A 24540-nucleotide genomic window follows, 5' to 3' on the forward strand; every position below is an offset into this window, starting at 1 on the left:
ATCATAACATTTAAAACGTAATTGAGGTACATAATTCTGCTGAGTAGTTCCCATAGCCGTGTTCCATGTGTGACTCAAAGTAGCACTGAACAAAGTCACCAGGATCAAGGAATAAATTTTAAAAGCAGCATTTTGAAACCCCAAACCATCTTCCTAATTTTTTTTTGTTAAGTCACAAAACTTCCTTAGATCAGACTAGGGTTCCAAAAACAGTCAGTGTGAATTTGGAGCATAAAACAAAAGTCCCATGATAGGTAGCACTGGTCCTGGATTGTGGGCACAAATAGTGTTTCATTTTCCTGTTCTATACAGCTTAATAGGCAGTAAAAACTTTTGCCCAAGACCCATGCTATGTTGGATTTTTAAGTACAGAGATAAATAAAAGCTCTGCTGACCACCAGTCAAAAGTTATTTCTAAGTGACATTTCCTTAGCAACTTATTCACACTTAGGAAAAAAAAAAAAAAAGGAGCAGAATCATTTTAGATGAGATGCTTTTTTTAAGCCAAAGAGAGCAGATAAAGTTTCTGTGCTTGCATCACTAGCATTCACAGCAAGGGCAGGTTTGAGGGAGATCAATTAATATATATACACATACATGGATTATTTCGTGTAACAGGCAGAATTTGAATAGAGATCACCACTGCCACACTGCGCAGAGGAACCAGTGTGCCTGACTGGAGTGCACCAGCTCTTTAGCAGAGTGCTTTAGTAGCATATTCTTTTTTCCATTGGATGTATTCACATATCAAGATATCAAAGATGATTAAATTACTCAAAAACAGGCTTCTGATTCTGATTTTTAAATTTAATTACCTATTTTAATTAAAATAAATTAGCTTTTCTAAGGTTGTTCACCAGTACTACATAGCAATATTGATATTGAAGGGGAGGAGCCTCTGTTTTTCCTTTTTCAATGATATTTTTAAAATGTTGGTAAAAAATGTCAAACAGTTAAATTATAAATGACCAATTCAAGCAAGCCAACCATGGAATTTTATTGTCTTTACTCACTTAACAAAATCCTTGCCTAAGGATAAATAACCGTCAGGTATGTGAACGAATATAATTTAGGGTTCCATTGGAGGCAAGGGGAAATTTTGAAACTAATAGTCTATGACAGTGCACTTTTGTGACTTTATACTCCAGAGGAGAGTTTTCTATAGAATGAAATACTTGGCCAATGGAAAAGGCAGCTGGTATTAAAATAACTAGCACAGATTCCTTGGTACACATACAATGAAAACAAAAATAAGGACCCTGTAAAGGTGTAAACAAGCTAAAAACGACCTTGGCAAAATATCTTCATCGATTTAAAAATTACCAAAAGCATGCAACTTAAAATTCCCTTCCTTTCACAAGAATGAACTGAAAAACCAAACCAAACAAACAAACAAAAAAACTAAGACAAAAAAACAGATGGAACCATCTGCTTCTGTCAGTAGAAAACAATAATAGATACCTTAGGTTCCAGGACAAATAAAACTTTAAAATATTAATATTGAAAAAATACAATTAAATTTTTATTAAAAAATACATACTCCTTACTCAATCTTTGTGTACATTTTGTTTTGTGTGAAAAAGAAAAAAATAATAAAATAGGAAAGGCATTAAGACTACCTAATTATTTATACTGTATTTGGTAGAAGCATGTTTCAGTCAAACTTTAAACAAAAATAAGTTATTCTGTTTTCATTTGCTCCCGGACATCAGAAGGCAGGGTTTCAAAGAGAGCGTCTTCTACAACTAAACCAGCTCGCTTCAGAGCCCGACAGTCGCCCAGTTCGGGAGGGAGAATTTCAAAGTGGTTGCCTTTAACATCTAAATAGGAAAGAAATAGTAAATTTCCAATTTTTGGTGAAAGTATTGATAGGCTGTTTTTCCCAATCTTCAGAGTTTTGAGTTTCTTACAGAAGTAGAGTTCATCTGGAAGGCTCTCCACTTTGTTACAAGTGATGGAAAAATACTGTAAACTTTGTAGAACTCCGATCTCAGGTGGGATAAATCGAATGTCATTGTAGGACAAGTCCAGGTATCGGATTTTGTTGCATAGGAAGAGGTGGGAAGGCAGCACCTCTATTTTATTGTGACTGAAGGACAGACGCTCCAGGCTGGTGAGCTTCTTTATATGCTCTGGGATGTAGGCGATGCTGTTATGCCACAGTTTTAGCACTGTCAACTTTCTCAAGTGCTGGAAGCTAACAATTTCCTCTATAGATTTCAAATTATTTTCCTTGAGGTCCAATTCCTGGAGGCTGAGCAGGCTGAACACGGCATGAGGAATGCGCTCCAGGTCACAGTGAACCAGCTCCAGCTCTGTCAGATTGGTCATCTTCTTCAAATTGTTGAGCATCACCAGCTTGGTGCCATCGTTGTGTATGCACATCTTCTGGAGATGGCTGGAAACATCAACCACTGCCTGCGGGATTTTGGAAACGTTGCTTTTGATAGAGAGAATTTTAAGGCTTTTGAGATCCCGCAGAGACTCAAGGGTGATATTTTTGGAAATATCGTGACTTAGAGAGCCAACCAGGTAGAGCTCCTCCAGGTTCCGGAGGCCATACATCCAGGGGGGCAGCTCCCTCATGTCATCAAACTTGACACTCAAGACCTTGAGGTTCTCCTTCAGGAAAGAGAGCGCCGCGCTGTGGATTTTGACCGAGCACTGGTGAAGAGAGAGCTCCTGGAGACTGTCTAGCTGCGCAATGGTGGCTGGTATCATGACATTCTTAATGATTTCAAGCTTTAGAGACTGCAACTCTGTGATTTCAAAAACAGTGTCTGGAAGGCCAGAGAGCATGATGAGAGGCAATTCCAGGCGGTTATGGGCATTTGTCTGCAGCTTCTGTCTCAGTTTATCCGGAGTCCACTCATTATTTAAGTTCAGCTGCTTTAATTTGTTTTCACTTACTTCAGATAGGAACACTGCAAATCTCTTGGAATACAGAGGGTCATACTGATCTATCATATGAAGCATAAAAGCAAAGTCATTTTTCACATCTGGAATATCATCAATTCCAGTTTCCTGCCGGACATACTCAAAGGAGTACTCCCTCAGAGAACGGTAGAACAGCCAGTATAAGGTATAAAGGCACGTCAATCCGTAGATACTTACAAAGCACAGGTAGCAAAAGGAGAGTTTTGAGAACAAGTGGGCCATGGTATGATTGCAAGAAAAGTTTTTATATCCAGTCATGTCCTGAATGTCAACATTACAGTCCACTGTAAACTGGACTTTGGAAACCAGGGCGCTGTTATACGCAATGATGATTAGGAATTTTATAACCTTAAGTACAGTCTGGCGAACATACATAGCATATAATATATCACCTTCTTCTACATGCAGCCTGAACTTCTTCACCTTCTCAAATAAAGCCTTTGCTTGCTCACCCTCCTTCTTATCCAGAGCCCCTGCAGTGGATTTGTCGACCACAAACTTCTCAGGAATTGACTTTAAAGACTGAGAGTTGACCAGGCTACCTTCGGGACCACACTGGGTGGTGTTGGACCTGCTCATGTTGTTCTTCCTGTTGTCCTTTTCTTCTGAGTCCTCCCCAGACACTTCAGATAAAGCCCGTGTGGTCCAGGGAGAGTCAAAACACTTCCCCAGGATTGAGATGAAATGTTCTATTTTGGAGCTGGAGCCAGGGAATTTGAACCAAAAGTTGCTGCAGAGCATGAAGACCAGGGTATGGATGAGGACAAGGTAAGGGAAATACTTGGCGTACCAGTGGAGGGCTCGCTCGTAACACATCTGGTTAATAAAGCTGTACTGCTGAAGGTCCAGATCTGTCTTCAGTCCTTTCATTTCCACAGTCACCGGGTTAGTAGGAGATGGTTTTGGTGGAGGCAGTGGGGTGGTACTGGCCACTGGTTGAGAGACATTCGAAATGGAAGAGTGGTTCTGAGAAGGCTGCACTCTTTTTGGAAGGCAGATTATCTTGTCTTGCATGACCTGAAACAAAGAAATAATGTTTTCAAATTATATTACTCAAAGAGCTTTCATAATGTCATTAGTACGAAGAAAGCAGCAATAACATCCAATAAATGTCCATTTCCTTTGCCTGGAGAATACAACGTTCAATTCCAGCACCGAGATTTTTATTCTTAGCCCACATGTTGGAAAAATGAAGTGTATTGATATATCTTTGTTCACCACGTCTAACTCATGACACAAAACGCTACACTTTTGTTAGGACACAGAACAATTCACAACAAAATAAATATTTAAAGAACATTCATGTATTTTTAAAAATTTGCATTTTTTTCTCTCACTGAAGCCTCAGAGAATCAGTCATTGGTCTTATCAGACTCAGTCTTGAATTGGATGGCTTCCAAGATTCTATTAGTTTCTGCATGAGAAGTAAAAACATTAAAAGGAGGAAATATAGGAGACATTCCTGTCTATCGCTTCCTCTTTTCTTTCTACCCATATCTTAGACATGCATAGATGAATGTGAATGGTTTTAATAAGATGAGAATTTACTAAGTTTTGTAAAAACTATTTCTTCAGAGAGAGATGAAAGAATACAGAAACATTTGATAGTAAAATAGTTATGTCTAAACGTGCTGCTTTTCACACAAAATATTACATCAACTTCTATTCCTCTACCAATGCTTCAATTTGTTGAAAACAATATTAAGCCCTAAGAATGTCCACTAGTCTCCTAAGATTGCAATTTGGGTAAGAGAGAACACATCATTTCTGAAGATGAGGTAGCATGCGGCAAAATACATCGTGAATCAACCTGGAGGAATCATCCCCAGGAAGAAGTACACATAAGTGGAATTATCTGAATGATAAGCAAACAGTTCAGATAAAGAATAATAACCAAGAAATCAACAGCAATAACATGGAATTAATAATGCAGGGGAAGTCTATTTGTACCTTAAAATGTCAAACAGCTGAAAATCCGTAGCGTATAATGATTTTGCAACAGCAAAGCCCTTTATATTGATTCTAGAAGTAGAAACTGAGTCTATTACAAAGTAGACTGCTATGGCATGAGAATATGACCACAAGCTGGTGACATGGGAGATACAGCCACCCAGAGAGAAGTATTTACAAGGTTTGACAATGCAATGGAGCATCCAAACCTTAGCTCAGTGTCTGATACACAGGAGACCACCAGTGCATATTTGTTGAGAAAGTGAATGAATCTGGAACTGACCTAATCCTTCCAATTCAGAGTTGCATAGGTCTGGGTGTGGATCACACCTCTCCTAGGGATGAAGATAAGGATGGTGATTATAGTGATGACAGCAACAAACTTTCTGCTGTGTTTAATACGCAATCCTATTCTAATAATGCCATGGGTGTTAATTAATTATTTTAATTGTCATCTTAACCTGATTAGGCAGGTACTCTTCTTATCCCAATTTCACAGATGAGGAGACTAAGGCGCAGAAAGGCTAAGTAACTTGCTTAATGTCATCTAGTTCAGGCCACCTGGACCCAGAGCCCACATTCTTATTTTATTTTACTGAATTTCTAGGATTAAACCAAAAAGATCTCAATTTGACTTTATCCTAAGTAGCAAATTGCCTTATATAAATTATACATGTTTTAGGGGGAAAGCTTATCTCTTCCCATATCCTATGCAGATAACAATGAAAGAATGAGGTTAGGAGGTGAGAGGAAGTTTTATTTATAAAGACTTATAAAGGCTCCAGCCTAAAAGATATAGGAAGGGGCTACTACTTACTATGTAAATCAAAAGAAGGCAGGGAAGAAAAACAAATGTAATTGCATTCGGAGGGGTCAGTGGCTACAGAGGTGTGAGAAGGAGAAGGTCTTTAAACATTTAATCACTTACCTCTAACAGAGAAAAAATGTTAAACATGCCCAGATTTGTGGGTATATATATGTCTATTTATAATTATATCCATAAAGCACTGCCAATCCATATGTCAAATATTAGAAAGCTTAATGATTTTTCCTTTCAGTTTAAAATAAAGTTTTCATTTTAATCTCATATCTCAATGGGACATCCTTTATATTTCTTGGGGGGGGGGTTAGGGGGTGTCAAGCACTCTTCCTTGGAAACCTCTGGAACAGAAAATAGTTGGAGAAAGCCTAGACAGATGCCAGACTATCCTGAAGAAATAAAGAGAAAAAGTAAGAAATTCAGTGTTTGGGGTCATGGTCTAGATGTTTTCTCATTTGTGGTCTCATTTAATGTCTCAGTAATCTGTGAAATAGGCAGAAGGTGGGGGCTAGAGACCCGCATGGAAAGAAATGCTTCTCTAGAACCTTCTCCAAGAGTGACACCTTTGAGTTAGCATGCTAATATGACATTGTTAATGGTGTGATGAACATAGAGACGCATTTGCATGAAAGCAGATCAGCTAGAAGGTAAAAAGGCGGGCATCTTCTGGAGATGCTGAGTCCCTGCCAAGCAACCAGGTGGCCCCATTACTGCCCCCTGCCCAGCACTTCTCCAGGAGTGCTCCTCATGGGGGAAGATGACAAACTTCTGGAGCTTGGCTGCTGCAGAGGGTTTCAGGTTATGCCCTGCACGAGGGTGCCCAGCTGAGGGGCAAGTGTGGGCTGAAATCCTGCCTGTGCCCTCCTCGCTCAGCTATGTGCCCTCATGGGATGCCTTTTTATGTTCTGCACAAAGACATCTGATTGGCTAGCATCTGCCATGCTAGAGAGGTAGGTAATTTTCTCCCTAATCTATAGCAGAACCCAACTAAGATTCAAAGAAGTTCAATAACTTGCTCATATTCACATAGCTAGGAAACAGCAGAGCAGACTAATATATTTCCACCATTCCAGACAGCCTCCTCCTTTCTCCAAGCTTCTGCTACCATGGCTTTAATAGAACAGCCCAACATAGGAGGGTAACACATACATGATCTCCAGAAGTTCCTTTCAGTCTTCTGATGTCACATTTCTTTCAATCTTCACAAAGACGTAATTTTTAAAATGTGCCTATTTAAATCCAAGGAAGGGAAAGACAGTGATCTATTTTCCAGAAGCTGTTAACTACTCAGAAATGAGCACCGAGTAGAAAAAGATACTGGAATTTAGTCACTAAGAACAATAGCTGCTCATGCTGCCAAGAGAACACATCCTAAGAAGATTCCAGCAGAGACACATCTCAGAGTTGAATTCCCAGAGAATGTGATGGCAGGTTGTCTATCCAGGACTACAAAAAGGAAGAGGGCAGTTTACGGAGTCCAACGATTAAGAGTGTGAGGACTTAGTTAAATAGCCACAAGAGAGAGGAAGGAAATTATCTTCCATGGTTAATGGAAACACTGCAACACTGAGAAGAACTGGGAGAAGCAATAATATTTTCAAAGGTATAGCAAAAAAGAGAAAGAAGACAGAAAAAAATAAGGCAGACAAGCTTCCTTTTAAAAAAAAGGATAAGGGTGTTTTGTGGGATATTTGTAAATAGTAGCTTGTAAGAACTTGAAAGTTTTTGTTTCACCTTTTCTCTGTTGAGAAGCTTGTCTAGTTAAGCCTATACCTTACTTCTTTTCACCTTTATCCAGAAGTTTAAAGATTAGAGTACAAAGCAAACCTTAAGGAAAGGCTGCAAAACAAATTTCAAAGGAATAATGGGTTCCAGGCTGCTGGCGCAGGACTAAGGGACTCGGGGCAAGAGCAGGGAGAAAGCTCCCGCCCACATCCTGTCCTACAAAACATGGCTCAGACCATCACCACCAGCTCATACCACACATATGTCACAATGACGAGGAATCCCATCCTTTTCTTCTAGGGACAGTCCTCAGACTGCCTTTGGAAGGAAAAGCATTGAGACTAGAGCTACACAGAGTGTTTATGTAGGGGGAGGGTGAGAGAGGGGAAAGAAATGGGGGCAGGGCTAAGAGAAAAGAAAATTTAAAAAACAAGATGAACAAGAGAATCCGATCCAAAATATAGCAAGGTGAGAAAGTTACTATCCTAAAAGTAGATATGAGAATAACTATTGAATGAAGTCACCTACGTTAAAGAAAATATCTAAGTTAATTTGGGAATGAGGAAGAGAGGGACATAGAAGGAGATGAGTCACTGAGGGCAAAGGTCAGGTGAAGCCAGGCAACAAAGATGCTAAACCACCCACTCTATATTGGGATGAATGGGCTTGGAGGTAGGAGGAGGTGAGTCAGCAGAGTAGAGAGGGAGGAATTGAAGGAAATAGGTCAAGCAACAAGGTAGGAGGCTGGAGTATACACTCATTATTTCTATTTTGAGATGTAAATACCTTTCACTCTTCCCTAAACCTTTGGTAAAATCTGCTAAACACACACACACACCTTTTATGAATGAATTTTGTAGAAATCACAACAAAAAGAGACTAAATTTCATGCTTGGATCAAAACTGAACAGACAAGGAGAGTTTGCCTGAGATGCTAAAAATCTATAAACTATTTCCATGGAAGCAGGAACTGGGACCATGAGAACCTAATTCTTCCAGGAGTCTGTCAGAACTTAGGCCATGGACTGGAATTTGATCCAATATCCTCTAGGACCTAAGGAGCAGCTGACATCCAGGTAACAGAAGTATATAAAATGCTCCTCAGGACTTCACAACTAAAGTTCTTAGAGGAATAAAGAATATACATGTAAAATTTCTGCATGACTGTCATAATATCTAGGTTACATTTCTGGAAAAGAAAGACAAGGGTTGCAGTGATTGGAGAAATGGGCTCACTAAAAGTTGGATTCATGAATTCCCATTTGCAAATTATTTTGAGATAACACAAATAGCTGTTTTTGGAAAAAAATTCTAAGGTCAATGAAATAAACTGAATTTCTTGCTTTGACTTTCTACAGGGCGGTGTGTTTTCAAGAGAAAGTAAAATTCAAACTTCCTTAGAAAAGGAAACAACCCATCCCAACTATGCCCTGAAATGCTGCTCAGAGCTAGGAAAAGAAATAAAATACTTAAAAGTGTAATTGTCAAATTTATACCAGCAAAGAGATGCATTTTAAGTGGAGTATGTACATATTTGATCACACATTGAAATATCCTGCATGGTCAATGTAAAATTAGAGCCTTTTAATAGTAATTTTCACAATTTTAAATCATTAATGTTCATCTACATTTTTGATTGTATCTTTGATGATGGTTATTTGATTCTCATTCCCTTTGTTAGAATCATAGCACCCATTATTATACTGTGAAAAGGAGATCTACTTAATTTAAGCAGTTTCCAGAAAAGCACTGCAGTGAGAAGCAGCAGGGACCAGTGGCAACATGTTTCACATTTGCATGAACGAGACACCAAGGGCTGAGGTTCAAACCAAACCAAACCACTTAGCTTCAGAGAAACTGCTTGATATAACAAAAATAGAGCAACATAAGTAAGAGCCAGCTTATCTATTACATGCAGGAGATATAAAGGACATTGATGCAGGTGGTGTAGGATGTGTAGAACACAAGTGCTGAGCAGTTCTGCGTGTGCCTCAGGAAAAGTCACCCATTGCGGAGTATCTGCTGTATGTTAGATATCACGTTAGAGATACCAAGAGCAATGGGCCCTTCAAGGTCAAGCACAGAAGAGACAACTGAATCAGTCATGAGTGTTGTAAGTGCTCGAATTCATGCTTGTCTTTCACAATGAACTTTATAATCAACTTTATAGTCTAGGTCCAGAAAAAAAAAAAAAAACAACAAAAACCTTGGTGGTATTTTTATTGGCATTACATTTATAAATTAATTTAAGAAGCACTGACATCTTTATGGTGTTGATTCTTCCTCTCCATGGTGTATGTTTCCACTTGTTCAATCTAATTTTGTGTCTCCCACGAGTGTTTCATAGCTCTCCTCAAATAGATTTTAGACATTTATTGTTAAATTATGCCTAAACATTTTATTTTACTTTTTAAATTTTTTATTGAAGTATAGTTGATTTAAAAATGTTTCAGGTGTACAGCAAAGTGATTCAGTTATACATATAAGAATACATATATATAAGAATATACATATATATATTCTTTTCCAGATTCTTTTCCACAATAGGTTATTACAAGATATTGAGTATAGATCCCTGTGTTATACAGTAGGTCCTTGTTGGTTACCTTATGTATTTTTCTTTCTTAATTTTTATTGGAGTTTGGTTGCTTTACAATGTTGTGTTAGCCTCTGCACTAAACATTTTATTTTTTGCTATTATAAATCTTTTTTAAAAAAACACATATTTAGCACAGAAGGGAGCATCCTCCCTTCACCTTTCCTATTCCCCTGCCATTCCTCAGCAAGCCCTTGATAAGCTTGGTACGTACTCTTCTGGATCTTCTGGATCTATATCTGTGCATTTACATAAACATGACATATAAACACATGGGATCTTACTACATGAATTGTTCTTTCACTTTGAGTTTTTCACTTTCATGGTATGCCTTGGTCAATGAAATAAACTGAATTTCTCGCTTTGACTTTCTATAGGGAGGTGTTTTCAAGAGAAAGTAAAGTCAAACTTTGGAGACCTTAACACATTGGCACATAGGGATCTACTTCATCCTAAGGGGTACATTATTACATGGTCTGGATGTGCTATAATTTATTAAAAACATTCCAGTGACGATGTGCATTTAGGCAATTTTTAACTTAAAAACAGTGCCAGTCTCAAAAAATTACATGCTGCCTGATTTTACATGGCATTCTGTAAATCAGGCTAGAGAACAAACCAATGGTTGCCAGAGGCTCACTGCAAAAGTTCAGCCCCAGGGAATTCCTTGGCGTGTTGAGATTCTTTAGTATCCTGTGTGGTTTTATAAGAATTTATGCCATGTTTTAAAATTTAAATATATACCTTGTTTTGATAAAGAGTGCATTTTTGAAGATGGGAGGGCTAAATGCTGTCTCATATTAAGAGAGCTCCACTGGCTTTTTCCTGTTTTTTAAATATCCTTCTTTAATCTCTATTTTGTACCTTTGTCTGTGATTTTTGTGTTATTTTTTAGGTGTCTGTTTTATGGATTTTTTAAGAAATCTAAACTAATCACCTCTTTCTTCTTACAAGTGAATCTGATCTATTACATTATTTTGCTCACCTCACTCATGTTTGGATATTTACTGATATTTGGATGTATTTCCATATTTTATTTTTATATATACCTTTTCTTCCACCTTCCTGTTTCTGTTTCATTGATAACATTTTCCACATCTCCTATTTTCCATCCTGCCTCAGCTGGTTGGGAAGGTGTAGACTAAATTTCTATAATAAAGGTTATCTATAATTTCTTAAAATGTAGACACACAAAGCTTTTCACAATCCCTACCTCCCCTTCTAAGTGTGTTTTAACTACCCACGGAACTATCCCATTTTGTTGTTCCCCGAGTTTCTTTTAGCTTTCCTTTGAAACACACAATTTAAAAAAATAACCTATAGTTGATTGTCTATTTAAATATTTATTAAATCATGTGCTCATCTATTTTCTTAGACCCTTTATCTCCCCGGGTTCCTTTTCCTTTTGTTTAAGTATATCCCTTAATAATTCTTTTAATGAGGGTCTGTGGGTAGAAAATTCATATGTCTCATATGTCTGAACATGTCTATACTGCTTTCATTCCTTCATAATGATTTAGTAACTTATAAAATTCTGTGTCGACAGTAATTCCCTTTCAGCACTTAAAAATATGATTCCATTTTCTTCTGGCCTACTTTTGCTGGTGAGAAGCCTGCTGTCAACTTAAATTTGTTCTTTGGTGGGCGATCTCTCTTTCCCTAGGGTAGCTTTGAAGAATTTACCTTTAATCCCAGATCTTCTAGAGTTTCACTTAAATTTTAAGGGTATGATTTTAAATATATGCAGTTTATTGTATGTCAATTGTATCTCAATAAAAGTTCTAAAAAAATAAAAAGGTGATGAACATGAAAAAAAATTGAAGTGTATGTGGATGAACACTGCTCAATGTCTGTAGTTAAGGACCTGACTTTCTTCAATTTTGGAAAACTTTAGCAAAATCTCTTTAAATAATTGCTTCAAAGCTGCTTCATCATTTCTTCCATTTGTTTCCTGCAATTCCTAGTAGATGTATATTAGAGCAGGGGTCCCCAACCCCAGGTTCTCGGCCTGTTAGAAACCGGGCCGCACAGCCGGAGGTGAGCAGTGGGCAAGCGGGCAAAGCTTCATCTGCTGCTCCTCTTTGCTCCCCATCACTCCCATAACCACTTGAACCGTCGCCCTTCCACTGTGTCCATGGAAAAACTCTCTTCCACAAAACTGGTCCACGGTGCCAAAAAGGTTGGGGAGCGCTGTGTTAGAGTCTCTCAACTGATCTTCCATGGGTGTATGTGTGTGCTTTTTAATCCCTGTCTCTCTCTGTGCTGGTCTCTGGGTAACTCAGAACTCTGATCTCATTCATTACTTCTTTCTGCAGCTGAGGACAGTGTCATTATTCTATCTATTGATATTTTAAAGTTCCATAGCTTTTTTAGTTCCATGATTTCTAAATTTTTTATCTTTGATCTTATATCTACCTACTTTTTAATGTTTTGTCTTTATTTCTTTGACCACTGTAAATCTATTTTTTCTGCTTTTAATTTTTTTAGACTCTTTTTTAGTAAATGTATTTATTTTAACTTCATTGTTTGTTTTAAAACTTAGTGTCATTTCGAGTGGAATGAATTGATATTTCAACTGTCAGTTTTGCTAAGAGACTTTCTTAACCTGGTTTCCTTCATGTGTTCTGGGTGGTAGGCTTGTTCTGAGATTGTTTTCTTTCGTGCACTCTTTTGTGGTTTCCTGCACCCAGCCCCCCAGTCCCCTACTAGGACTTGTCATGATGTTTTGATGCTCTGCTGTGATGTCAGGACCTCACAGTTCCAGTGAGGGAGACATGGGCAGGCTGACTCAGTTCCTGGCTGGGACGCACCCCAGATGCATGGTTTCCTCTGAAGCATCAGCTCGAGCAGCCAGTTAATCACCATTCTTTTTAGCTTCCTTTTGGGAGTGAGAGCCTTTGGTTACAAACAGTGACCAGGCTCCAGTCTCTTATCTTGCTTGGTGCGTTTTTAGTTCCTTTACTGGCAGGAGCTGAGCTCCTGGCCGCTCTGCCTTCATTTGGATGAGAGCCCGGCTGTTGCTTCAGCCCCCACTCAGTATTCCATTCGTGCTCCACAGAAGTGTTTACCTTGTTTTTGAGTCCATGTAGGCATTTTTGGTATCTCTTTTTATATTTTATCATGGCTATACATGTTGAACACAGGGAGTGTTTTCAAGCATAACTCTTGCTTTATTATCTTTTCAGAAGAGACAGTGTGTTGTAATATAAAAATTAGTCACAAGACTACCATTATGAAAACTCAGCATTGCTTGGGTAGTGCCAAACAAGGTAAACCTGCAATGTCAAATTCCTCTCCCTACAAGAAAAGGCTGGATTTCTTTATACATCTCGCCCTAAGAGCATATGAGAGTACTTATTTTCCTACAACCTCAACAATTAAGTCCAATATTTTTTCTGTGAACTATAACACAAATTATTTCTCTGGTTTAGACTTTAAATCTTAGGTATGACTATATTATCATTGAAAGAAGTGAGAAAATCTGCTGCATATGATAAAACAGCAGGCATCATTCCAGTATGTTAACATGTGACCCAGGGGTATTCTTTAGATTGTGACCTGTCCTTTTAAAAGATGGTGCTTTAACTTTGTTATGGCAAGTTGGATACAGACAGATCAGAGCCACAAAGTGGCAGGTGAGCTAATAGGAAGGTGATTAACTTTTATCCTTTACCCTCCCTCCACTCTATAGATTCAAATACAGCTGGTTCCAAAGGGTTGTACCCTGAAGCTGATCGTCCAGATTTGTCCCCAATCTGATAGAACAAAACAAGTTATCTCTGCTGATCTAACAGTGACCTAGCAAGAAACAGATGCCAAAGACCTATTCCCCAGGGCTTGTTCAGAGATACTAAGGACAGACTATCCTTTATTAACTAAAACTTATTGAATATCTATTTTATGCTAACCATCACAGGAAAATCAAGGAGGCATAACTAATATTCACTGTTCTAAAAGCACTTACATTCTTGTTGGAGAGACATAAATAGCCACATGAAAAGTCAAACGAGGGCACACAAGGCTGTATATACACCAAGTGAATGATGTGGTAAATGCAATAAAAGCTAAGACTTGCAGTGAGCAGAGAAGGATTCATGGAGTAGGAGCAGCTACATTTGGGCCTCAAAACTGCTGGACCTGCATAGGTTTCGGGGGGTGGGTAAGATCAGAACCTATGGGGTCTAGAAACAGGAGGCAAAGGGCTGCATTTGGGAAGAACAAGGAATAAGATGAAAAAGATCGGACCTTCCTGGTGAATGTGGTTAGGATTCCAAGATTTCCACTGCAGGGCGCATGGGTTTGATCCCTAGCTGGGGAACTATGATCCTGCATGCCATGCAACACGGTCAAAAAAAATTTTTTTTTAATTAAAAAGTAAAAAGATTAAAAAGATGGACTGTCGCTCTTCTTTCCTGAGGTAGACCCATTTCTCCTGGGAAAAGAGATGGAGATACAAGGGAAGGGAATTGACGTCCATGTCACTAAGTTATCAGTTAATGTACAAACTAATTAATTATGTTCTCTCAGAAATAAGATGCGAGAAGACAAAGCATCTATCCTCAAGAGATAAGAGATTTACCCTCATCAGTGATAGGGTTAACTCTGAGAATGCAGAATTTGTTTCAAGGCTAACTACTGAAAATATTTGAAGTACCAAAAAATCTTGGTGAGAAAGAAAAGGAGCTGAAAAGGCAGAGAAGATGGTTCTAAAAGGGCGAAGATTTAAATGTTTTCATTCTCAGCAAATGTCTTATTCACAAGGCTTGCTATTCTCCAAGTCCAATACTTGTGTATTTGGGGGCAATCACTGCTGGAGCACAAAAATAGACATCCATGAGCACCACACACACTGCATCACTCTCACCGACACAAACAAGTCCTTGTCTCCAGGGGAAATGGAGAAGCACAACTGCAAGGGTGTGGCATCGTTTCCTGCCTGCTGTGCACATGGTATCTTTCTTCCTTAACGATGATGTTTGAAACTTATGTATTGGTCAGAAAATAACACCCTGTGTATGGAGGAAGTTTAGACCCAGAGAGTAAAGAAAGAGAGACAGCAGTGTAAAGAAAACTGCCAAATATTAAGATGCTAATTAATAAACACAAGGGCTGAGTAAAAAGTCTGTTTTTATTGGTTGCTCATTTACTCAACAGCAACAGGAAAAAGAGAAGAAAAAAAAATCATACCCTGGCACCTCTGAGGCAAGGAGGCAATGTCTTTGGGAAAAAAATTTAAGGGATTGGAGGGGTGAACTGATTAAAACTTAGAGTTTTGAATTAACGAAGTCTCTTGATGATAAAGTATAACAGTAGTATACTTGCTATAGGATTCATCTGTACGTGATTAAAAACCAGACATCAAGAAAATCTTCTCTAGTGAAGCATCATCAGAAATTTCTCTGCTTGAGGAATATCAAATGTCATCAGTCTGGTTGAAGAATTAAACACTGAAAAAGTTTAAGCATAAAATTACCTGAGTCAGGACTTCCCTGGGGGCACAGTGGTTAAGGATCTGCCTGCTAATGCAGGGGACACGGGTTCAAGCCCTGGTCCAGGAAGATCCCACATGCTGTGGAGCAACTAAGCCCATGTGCCACAACTACTGAGCCTGTGCTCTAGAGTCTGTAAGCCACAACTATTGAGCCCATATGCTGCAACTACTGAAACTAGTGTGCCTAGAGCCTGTGCTCCACACAAGAGAAGCCACCGCAATGAGAAGCCCATGCACAGCAACAAATAGTAACCCCTGCTCACCATAATGAGAGAAAGACTGTGGGCAGCAGTGAAGACCCAATGCAGCCAATAAATAAATTAATTAATTAAAAAAACAAAAATAAAATAAACAAATAAAATTACCTGAATCATTACTGTATATTAATAGAATGAAAGTATACAGTTGACTGGAACAGTTTTTAAGTCCTGCTTTTCCCTCTCCTGTAGCACCTATGGAAACATAGTGTAACTGTCTATTATTTTACCTCCTAGACCAGTAAGCTCTCTAAAGGTAAGCCCCAACCTTGTTGACACTGCCTGGCACAAAGTAAGTATGCACCAAATATGAGGTGAATAAATAAACACTGTGACCCCTCCCCAAAGGAAAAAAACCACAACAATGGCAAGCACACACATGTATAAAATCAGATGCCAGTGAACATCTGGAAAAATCTTCCTTCTAGCTACCTTCCACTGAGATGAAATAGCTCATTTCATGCAACCTCCAAATTGCCAAGTGATGTCAGCCTAGCGATTCCTAAAGCCGGAGCAAAGTGCTGACTCATTTAAGATACACAAAGAGAGCACCAGATTTGGGAGGCACTATCCATTCATTTCATTCCCAAGTGAAAGAAGAAACCATCACATCTACAGTAGGATCCTGTCTGCATTTTGATACCTCGCTTAATAAAGACAGTTCTCCTACCACTATGAATAAACATACACTAACTTCTCCAGGGTAAGGATGACTATACATACTATGAATGTTAATTTCTTTTAACCCTTGGTTAGCCTGAGACTTTTCAGCTATTGAGGATGCTTTCATTTTCTGTATCCTGTATTTTAGTTGTATCTATGTTATGTTTTCTTCCCCTTTCTTTTGAGGAAAGCTTCTCCAGGACACACACACACACACACAAAAAAAAAAAAAAAAAAAGAAAGAAAAGAAAAGAAAAATGAGGGAGTGGATGTGATTCAAAACTGTTTTCCTTTTGCTTCATGGCATTTTTCCATAAGCCAAGTAGACTAATGAATTATTAGATCCATGGCAATTTAAGTGGAAAGTGTCCGTTAAAAAGTCAAAACCATGCGAGAAAATTCAGTGCATATACAAAAACTATGGATAAACATTAGGAACATACTGTTAGTGATTCATAACCAAGACAATTTGTTTATGTTGCTTAAAAATTTGAAATATTTATAATTATGCTCCTGAAATAATGAAGAAAAAGCTCGTTCTGAAGCAACCCCCAGGGACTGAAAGCTTAGTTCTGTACTCAACTGACTTATCTCTGGACACCCCTGCAGTTCAGTGATAAATCTGTGGGCAGGAGTAAGATAAAAGAAATTGGGAGAGTCCCAGAGAAACATAAATCCTTTGGACTATCCACACCAACGTACAAACAGCACAAAGATACAGAATTCTAACACTGGAATCATACAAATTAATAAACAAAAAAGTACTAAAAGAATCTTTAAAAAAAAGTCATTTATTTTAGCAATTTTCTATAGTAATCAAAGAATAATTTGCTCTAGTACTCAGCAAGTGAATGATGTCAACTGCCAGGCTGTGGTAGCTGTACCTTGTTATGACATCACAAAGGCTTGCAGGTAAGGCAAGAGTCATGACAGTTAGTCATTTAGGTGTGGTGGACGGTAGGAGAATTTTTTTCCCAGTCATTATGCTCTTTGGAAGTTAAGCTATCTGGACTCCAGAAATATCATTAATTTTGTTCCACACGTTCCAGGCAAATAGATCTTTTACCATATAAGGTGAATTTCAGTTATGGATTTTTTTCTTTTTTCTGACTCATCTAGATGGCTGATCTCTGGACAGAACTCAAGACTCTTCTTTGTTCCCCCTTACTTCTTTCTAGGAAAAAGAGGGCTAGTAGAGATGGTAACATTAAAGGAGAAGTATTGCTCATAAGAGGTTAAGGCTCTGAGTTCAAACAGGGGGTCTCTTGGAATTAGTTTGTTTGGAGTCTCTCTTTAGAGCTTCTCTTAGGAGTCATCACTTTGAAGTCTCTCTTCTTCCTTGAAGTTGATGTGATAGGATGGGTCTGGAGCTGCCTCTCTCTTGGAAGTGGATTATACCCTCAGAGGGCCAGAGGAGGAAAGCTCAGACAAGCTCTCCTCTTGGCTTTAGGGAGAATCAGTAGTCAATGTCCTCCTCCCCACCCCTTCCTCACCCTGTCTCTTCTTTGTCCAGGTTCCCCTTTTCTTGCTCTCGGCAGACAGAGAATAAAGTACAGGGAAAGAAGGTAAGGAGGCTTCCTGTGCTTCTGGTTCAGGCCTTCAGTGCTTAGGCAAAGGAAGTCCTTGTGACTTATCTGAGTTCTGGCCTAGCTCACCAGGAGAGTGATAGTGAGGTCGGGGGCCAGAGCTTAGTTTTCAGTAAATGTTCTTTGGCCTGCCTTATCCTCTGTCTGTATAGTTCCTGCAGATCCTCTGGGAGAGGAAGGCAGGTAGCTGTGGGAGGGAAGCATTGGGTGTTTGGACCTTGATCTTAGACTTCTCTCAGCCTGTTTGCCAGAGACCAAACTAATCACACCTGTGACATATGGAAATGCCCCAGATGAAGAGAAAGAATTTGAAGTCTAGAGTTAAAGAGACTAAAAATAATAAATGTCTATTTTACCATCATTTTTTTCATAATCTGTGAGATGGAAATGATGCCAATCCTGCTCATTTAATGAAACTGGCTCAGAAAGGCCATGTGTTTTACCCAAAATCATATGGCAGAGCCCATGTTTTCTGCTTGAAGCTTTGGGGAAAGATTTAACTTCTTTCTTTAATCTACTTGACCTAACTGAAATTATAAAAATTAACCAAGATTTTATATTTCCAATGAGCATATGAAGTTTCTTACAAGGTAAAATGATGATATACTGATGGCCTGCTTATTAGACGAAAGATTTGTAGCTGATACTGCAGAATTTCTAAACATATAAATTTAAGCAACTGACTAGTACAATGATACACAAAAGTGATTCAAAAAGGGATCTCTACAACATTGTCTCATCAAGCATTAGGCATTTTCTGAGTCCAGGATCCAGCGCTAACATTTTAAAAGTTAACATCAACATCCCAAAACATAAGCTAGCATATTTGAATTTAAGATTATACAGCCTTAGCTTTAGGTACTAGTGCAAAGAATCTCACCAGCTTTTAAGACTAATATACCTTGAGCAGGGAGATGCCAACTCAAGTTTAAAGTAGCTAACTCTAATATGGCCAGTTAGCATAGCAATAACTAGCATACTGCCAGTGAGCCTTCTTAGGAAGGCTAAAGATTTAAACTTGCTATTACATGATGAACAGTCATGTGTACATTTAAAAGCCTTATTCCTTTACTCTTAGAAATAAAGTGCTGTTACACTTAAAAAGCTGAAAGTCTTTATTTGCTAGACACTTCTGTGTGGACATTTATTAAATTTTACTTTGCCTCACAAGTCTTATTCTTTGTAACACACCACAACACTTTTTTTCCCCAGGAATATAATTTAAACCATCCTATATAGAATATCAAGAAAGTTGATTTCCCCAGGTAGACTTAACGTTTCTTCCTCTTTTGCAGCTATTGCAATATATGGTCATTGCAATACGAACACACACACACATACACAGACACCCCCTAACAATTATCTTGTGTTTTAGAAGGATGTATATGAATGTCCATCTTTGCAACAGTTTAAACATCTTCAGGGCCAAGACCAAGTTTTGTGTTGTCAGAACTTAGTGCAGTGCCTATAACATAGCATACTGAATAACTGGTACAATGAATGAATGTGTAATTTTGCCTCTTCAACTATTCCTTAAGTTCCTTTGGGGCAGAGATGGAGCCTTAAATTATTTTGTATTCCTGCACAGCAAAGGAAACTATAAGCAAGACGAAAAGACAACCCTCAGAATGGGAGAAAATATTTGCAAGCGAATCAACAGACAAAGGATTCATCTCCAAAATATATAAACAGTTCCTCCAGCTCAATATCAAAAAAACAAACAACCCAATCAAAAAATGGCCAGGAGACCTAAATAGGCATTTCTCCAAAGAAGACATACGGATGGCCAAGAGGCACATGAAAAGCTGCTCAACATCACTAATTATTAGAGAAATGCAAATCAAAACTACAATGAGGTATCACCTCACACTGGTTAGAATGGGCATCATCAGAAAATCTACAAACAGTAAATGCTGGAGAGGGTGTGGAGAAAAGGGAACACTTGCACGGCTGGTGGGAATGTAAATTGATACAACCACTATGGAGAACAGTATGGAGGTTCCTTGCAAAACTAAAAATAGAACTACCATATGACCCAGCAATCCCACTGCTGGGCATATACCCAGAGAAAATGATAATTCAAAAAGACACATGCACTCCAGTGTTCATTGCAGCACTATTTACAATAGCCAGGACATGGAAGCAACCTAAATGTCCATCAACAGAGGAATGGATAAAGAAGATGTGGTACATATATACAATGGAATATTACTCAGCTGTTAAAAAGCAATGCAACTGGGACATTTGTAGTGACATGGACGGACCTAGAGACTGTCATACAGAGTGAAGTGAGTCAGAAAGAAAAACAAACATCGTATATTAACACATATTTGTGGAATATAGAAAAATGGTACAGATTAACCGGTTTGCAAGGCAGAAACAGAGACACAGATGTAGAGAACAAACATATGGACACCAAGTGGGGAAAGCGGGGAGGATTGGGGGAGAATGAATTGGGAGACTGGGATACCAAATTGTACGCTCTAAATATATGCAGTTTATTGTATGTTGAAAAAAAAAAGAATTAAAATGACAGCCTAAAAGTAAAAAATAAATAGGCCTTTAAAAAAAAATTATTTTGTATTCCCAATAGTACCTAACAGTCCTGGGAACCTAGTCAACATTCAATAAATATGCACTGATTTATTTGCTGTATCATAGCAAAAATTTCATTAAACAGAACACTTCTCCCTATCACCAGATATACTCAAGTAGAAACTAGATATTAACCTGTCAAGGACGCTATAAAAGAGATTTCTATATTGGATGAGAACTTATACTAAATCACCTCTAAATTCTTTTCCAGTTCTGAAATTCTATTATTTTTATTTTTTAAAAGAAATTTAACTAGTGCAGGACTATAACTTTCTTAGATTAAAATAAACCAATATCATGAAAATATCACCATTACTCAGAAACCGCTAAACTTTAAAAGAATTTTTTAAAATCTCGGAAAGACTAAAGTATACTAAATAGTTAATGAACATAAGCAAGCCCTCAAAAGTTCATTTGAAAACTGTTTGTTTAGAAAGAAGAAACCATTTCCCCACAAAACAGCATGGAGGTTTTTAGACTCTCAGGGCAGTTCATAAAACCTACCATGGATACAAGATCAAGTACTAATACCGTTACAGAACTCAATCAACACTCATAATGTGGTTTACTTTGGGATGCCTGAAATATACTTCTCCATACAACATCTGTATGAATGGGCAATCATCTGGATAAGAAAAACCTGGTTTTCACCATGGCATTCAACTTTATTATGAAACAACCACATATGGCCAAAATATAAACTCAGTTCTATGAAAATAAGCTTCATTGGTCTTACTGAAATGATTCTGTTACTTGCTCTACTGAGATGCCTCAGTGTCTATAGTTTCTTAAATTTCTTTGCCATAACAGCATGATTTTTTTTCTACACAAATTCTGGCTGTAGTTTTCTAGTACGCGAGGGCACATAACATACACAAGTCAGGAACTGTTGATTTATTATTAGCACATTTTTGCAGTACATCCTCAAAGGACTTTTTCTTTCAAGATTATTGCTCAAGCATAAGGGCTTGTCTCCCTTCTCTGGTACTGGGTTTATGCTAATTATTCTAGAAAGGGTACTCCTTGCATTTCTATCCCGTTCTGCAGAGGGCTGTGATTAATCTCTGATACTACTAAAGAAAGATCATTTGCTACTGGCTGCTTTTTCTACTTTTTTGCAGGTAAGATGTGATTTTTATCACCTCATCATTAATTATCCCACACAAAGCTTGCCTCTATCAGTTTATGATCCAGTTTTAAATTACATGTTCGTACAATTGTTTTTATTGTTAAGACAGTCAGTGAATTCTTAGAGCTGCTGAAGCACATTGATACATTCACTCAACACACATTTCTTGAGGGTTAGGTTTAAGACACAAAGGTTTAAGGTACAAAGATGTATCAGACACAGATCCCGCCTTTTTGCAACCTGAAGTCTTGAATGGGCAATGAGATATGTTCTTAACATTTTCCTCCACACACTGTCAACAAAGAGGTAATACTAATTGCTTTGGTGGTTCATGAGGTCCCAGGTTCCAGCCACTGCAGGATTAAATTCTGTATCTTAACTCTGACAAGTCTGAAGCTGAACTCTCAGATGCCTGTCATTTGCAGTAATGCTCAGTTCAGGTCAATATTGGTATCAAACCTTACACGGTGGATCCTAGCAAGAGAACACTGCAAGAAGCCACACTCCCCTGTGCTGTCTCCATGCCGGCCACGCTGGCCTCTTGTGATTCCTTTGCCTGAAATGTTCTTCCAGATATCCACCTCCCTCCCGCTTTCAGTTCCTTTAGTTCTGCTCCAATGTGACGTTTTCAGAGAGGACCTCCTTGACCACCCTACTTAAAGTAGGACCCCTGTCCCTCTCTCTCCTCACACTGCTTTTTCACAAGGCACTTATGGCTGATGTTGTATTTTAAATGTATCTTTATTTTTTTGGCATGGACTTGTAATTTTTATGACAGCCTAACCCCACTGCTTGGAACTATTTATTATAGGTAAAGGATATATGCGCACGGTTCTCGGGAGACACGGATTTTCCTTGTAGCCTCCCCTCTACCAGGCCGTTCACTGTCAACATGGGCATCTCCAATAATAGGAAACTCACTACCTAACATGACATTTTCAGAAAGTTCTTAACTTTTTGAAAGTTGGGTTTGTGCTGAGCCAAAATCTACCTTCTTAAAACTTCTGTTTGGTGTTCTAGGACACATGGAATCAGTTTAAACCATTTACACTTTCCACATGACAGCCATGCAAGTATCTGCTGTCTGTTCTCATGGTCCCATCAATCTTCTCAACTCTAGGCTATGTATACCTTCAACCAGGTGTCATACAAGGGTTTTTGGTCTTTCTTTTATATTGGTCATAATTTCTTAAATTACAGTATAAAATACCCAGAAATAAGTACAGCATCTCTGTAATTCAAAGGTCTCAGCTCCTTCTCAAGGCCATTAAACGCTCACTGTACATTAGCACATGGCAAAAATGTCTCATCCACTCCTCCTTACTCACTCATCCCTTCATTCCACAGAATGAACTCTGGTGAGCCCTTAGACATGAACCACAGGACTGCTACTGTCTTTCATTCTGGGGACACAGTAATGAACCCTACAGACAAGGCCTGGCCTTACAAAATATCTATTCCTAACAATTAGAAATAATTCTTCCAACTAGAGTTTTGTTTTTGAAACAAAGGGATGCCATATCTTAGATCTAATCATTTATTCACGTGTGAAATTTAGAGTTAGGAAATTTCTTGCTTGTGAAATAGAATATTTGCACAGAGATTTAGAAATTTACAGTTGGAAAAGGGATCCGAATTAGATGGAGCTTCTGACTCACATTCTATAAAGGAAATCTGAAGAAATTAGTTCATATAGTCAACATGTTTTGTTGCATGTGTGGTGGGAGAAGGGACCCTCAGTGAGAGCTGAACTTTCCATATTCCTCAATGCACAGTATGTTATCAGTTCCTCCTCTTCCTCCTCTCTCTCTTTTCTTTCCTTTTATCACCTTATACCATTCTATTCCCCTTCACCACCATAAGTGAGCATTCATATAAATTTTGGTGTATGTTCACCAAGTTTTTTTTTAATCTAACTAGAATTTTCTTAATATTGCTTTGTATTTATAAACTAATTTGTGAGGACCAAACATCTTTGTAATATCAAGTTTGTGCCATCCAAAGATATACAATGTCTTTCCATTTATTCAAATTGTCTTATATGTCATCTACTAGGCATTTAAAAGTTTTAATGAAGTTCTTATGTATTCTTGATCAGCTTACTTCCTAGATACTTGATAGTTTGTGTTGCCATTGTGAGTGGTATCTTATTTTTTATTAAATCTTTTAGTTGGTATGTATTTTCTAGTTAGGAGTGTTTTATTTCCTAGTTTAAAAATTAGATACAAAACAATAATACTAGATTAAAAGAAACCTATATGAAGACCAGATGTTCCAAAACAATAGGAATTATAAAATAAGAATAACAAAAATGCAGGATTTTACAAACCGAAACAGTAGTATAGGGGACAAAGGAGCAGCACTCATTATTTATATTAAACAGAAGACTCCAGATATAACCTAGAAACTTACTAGCCCTGCAATTAAAATGTAGTGCCAGTGTTAGCCTAATCCTTACATAGGACCCCTGTGCGGCTGAGAGGACCCAGATGTGGTCAGTGTTCTCAATGAAATGGGGAAGAGGGGCCTTAGAGAGGAACCAAGAAAGGGCAGGAGGGGACGAGTGGATCTGTGTGCCTGATAGGATGAGAGGATCGGGGAGGGTCTCCAAATTGGGGTCCTGATTAGAAATATAGGATTATCTCCCTCCGTATCATGATAAACCCACTTAATAGAGATGTTTAAACACCGATTTTGGTGATTTACAAGACAGGATCCACAACAGAGACTAAATATACAGTAAATCTCATCTGTTTCACATAGGAAAAAAATCCAGTACTCTGTCAGTGAT

General features: G+C 38.2%; 1 protein-coding gene across 2 annotated transcripts in view; it reads right to left on the reverse strand.

Moving 5' to 3' along the window:
• Positions 1 to 1500: 1500 nt before the first annotated feature.
• Positions 1501 to 24540, reverse strand: part of LRRC8C (leucine rich repeat containing 8 VRAC subunit C) — a 74565-nt gene continuing 51525 nt past the window's right edge. The window contains exons 1-2 of one of the 2 annotated variants that reach the window (XM_057713692.1): positions 15885 to 15937; positions 1501 to 3954 (exon numbers count right to left, since the gene is read on the reverse strand). In XM_057713692.1, the coding sequence (XP_057569675.1) occupies positions 1681 to 3954; positions 15885 to 15893 (2283 nt within the window). In that variant the 5' untranslated portion in view covers positions 15894 to 15937 and the 3' untranslated portion in view covers positions 1501 to 1680. Of the gene's footprint in view, positions 3955 to 15884; positions 15938 to 24540 lie in introns of those variants that run through there. The other variant, XM_057713691.1, reaches the window with a different exon arrangement.

This window comes from Hippopotamus amphibius, chromosome 1 (genome assembly GCF_030028045.1).
Source record: "Hippopotamus amphibius kiboko isolate mHipAmp2 chromosome 1, mHipAmp2.hap2, whole genome shotgun sequence".
Classification (NCBI taxonomy): domain Eukaryota; kingdom Metazoa; phylum Chordata; class Mammalia; order Artiodactyla; family Hippopotamidae; genus Hippopotamus; species Hippopotamus amphibius.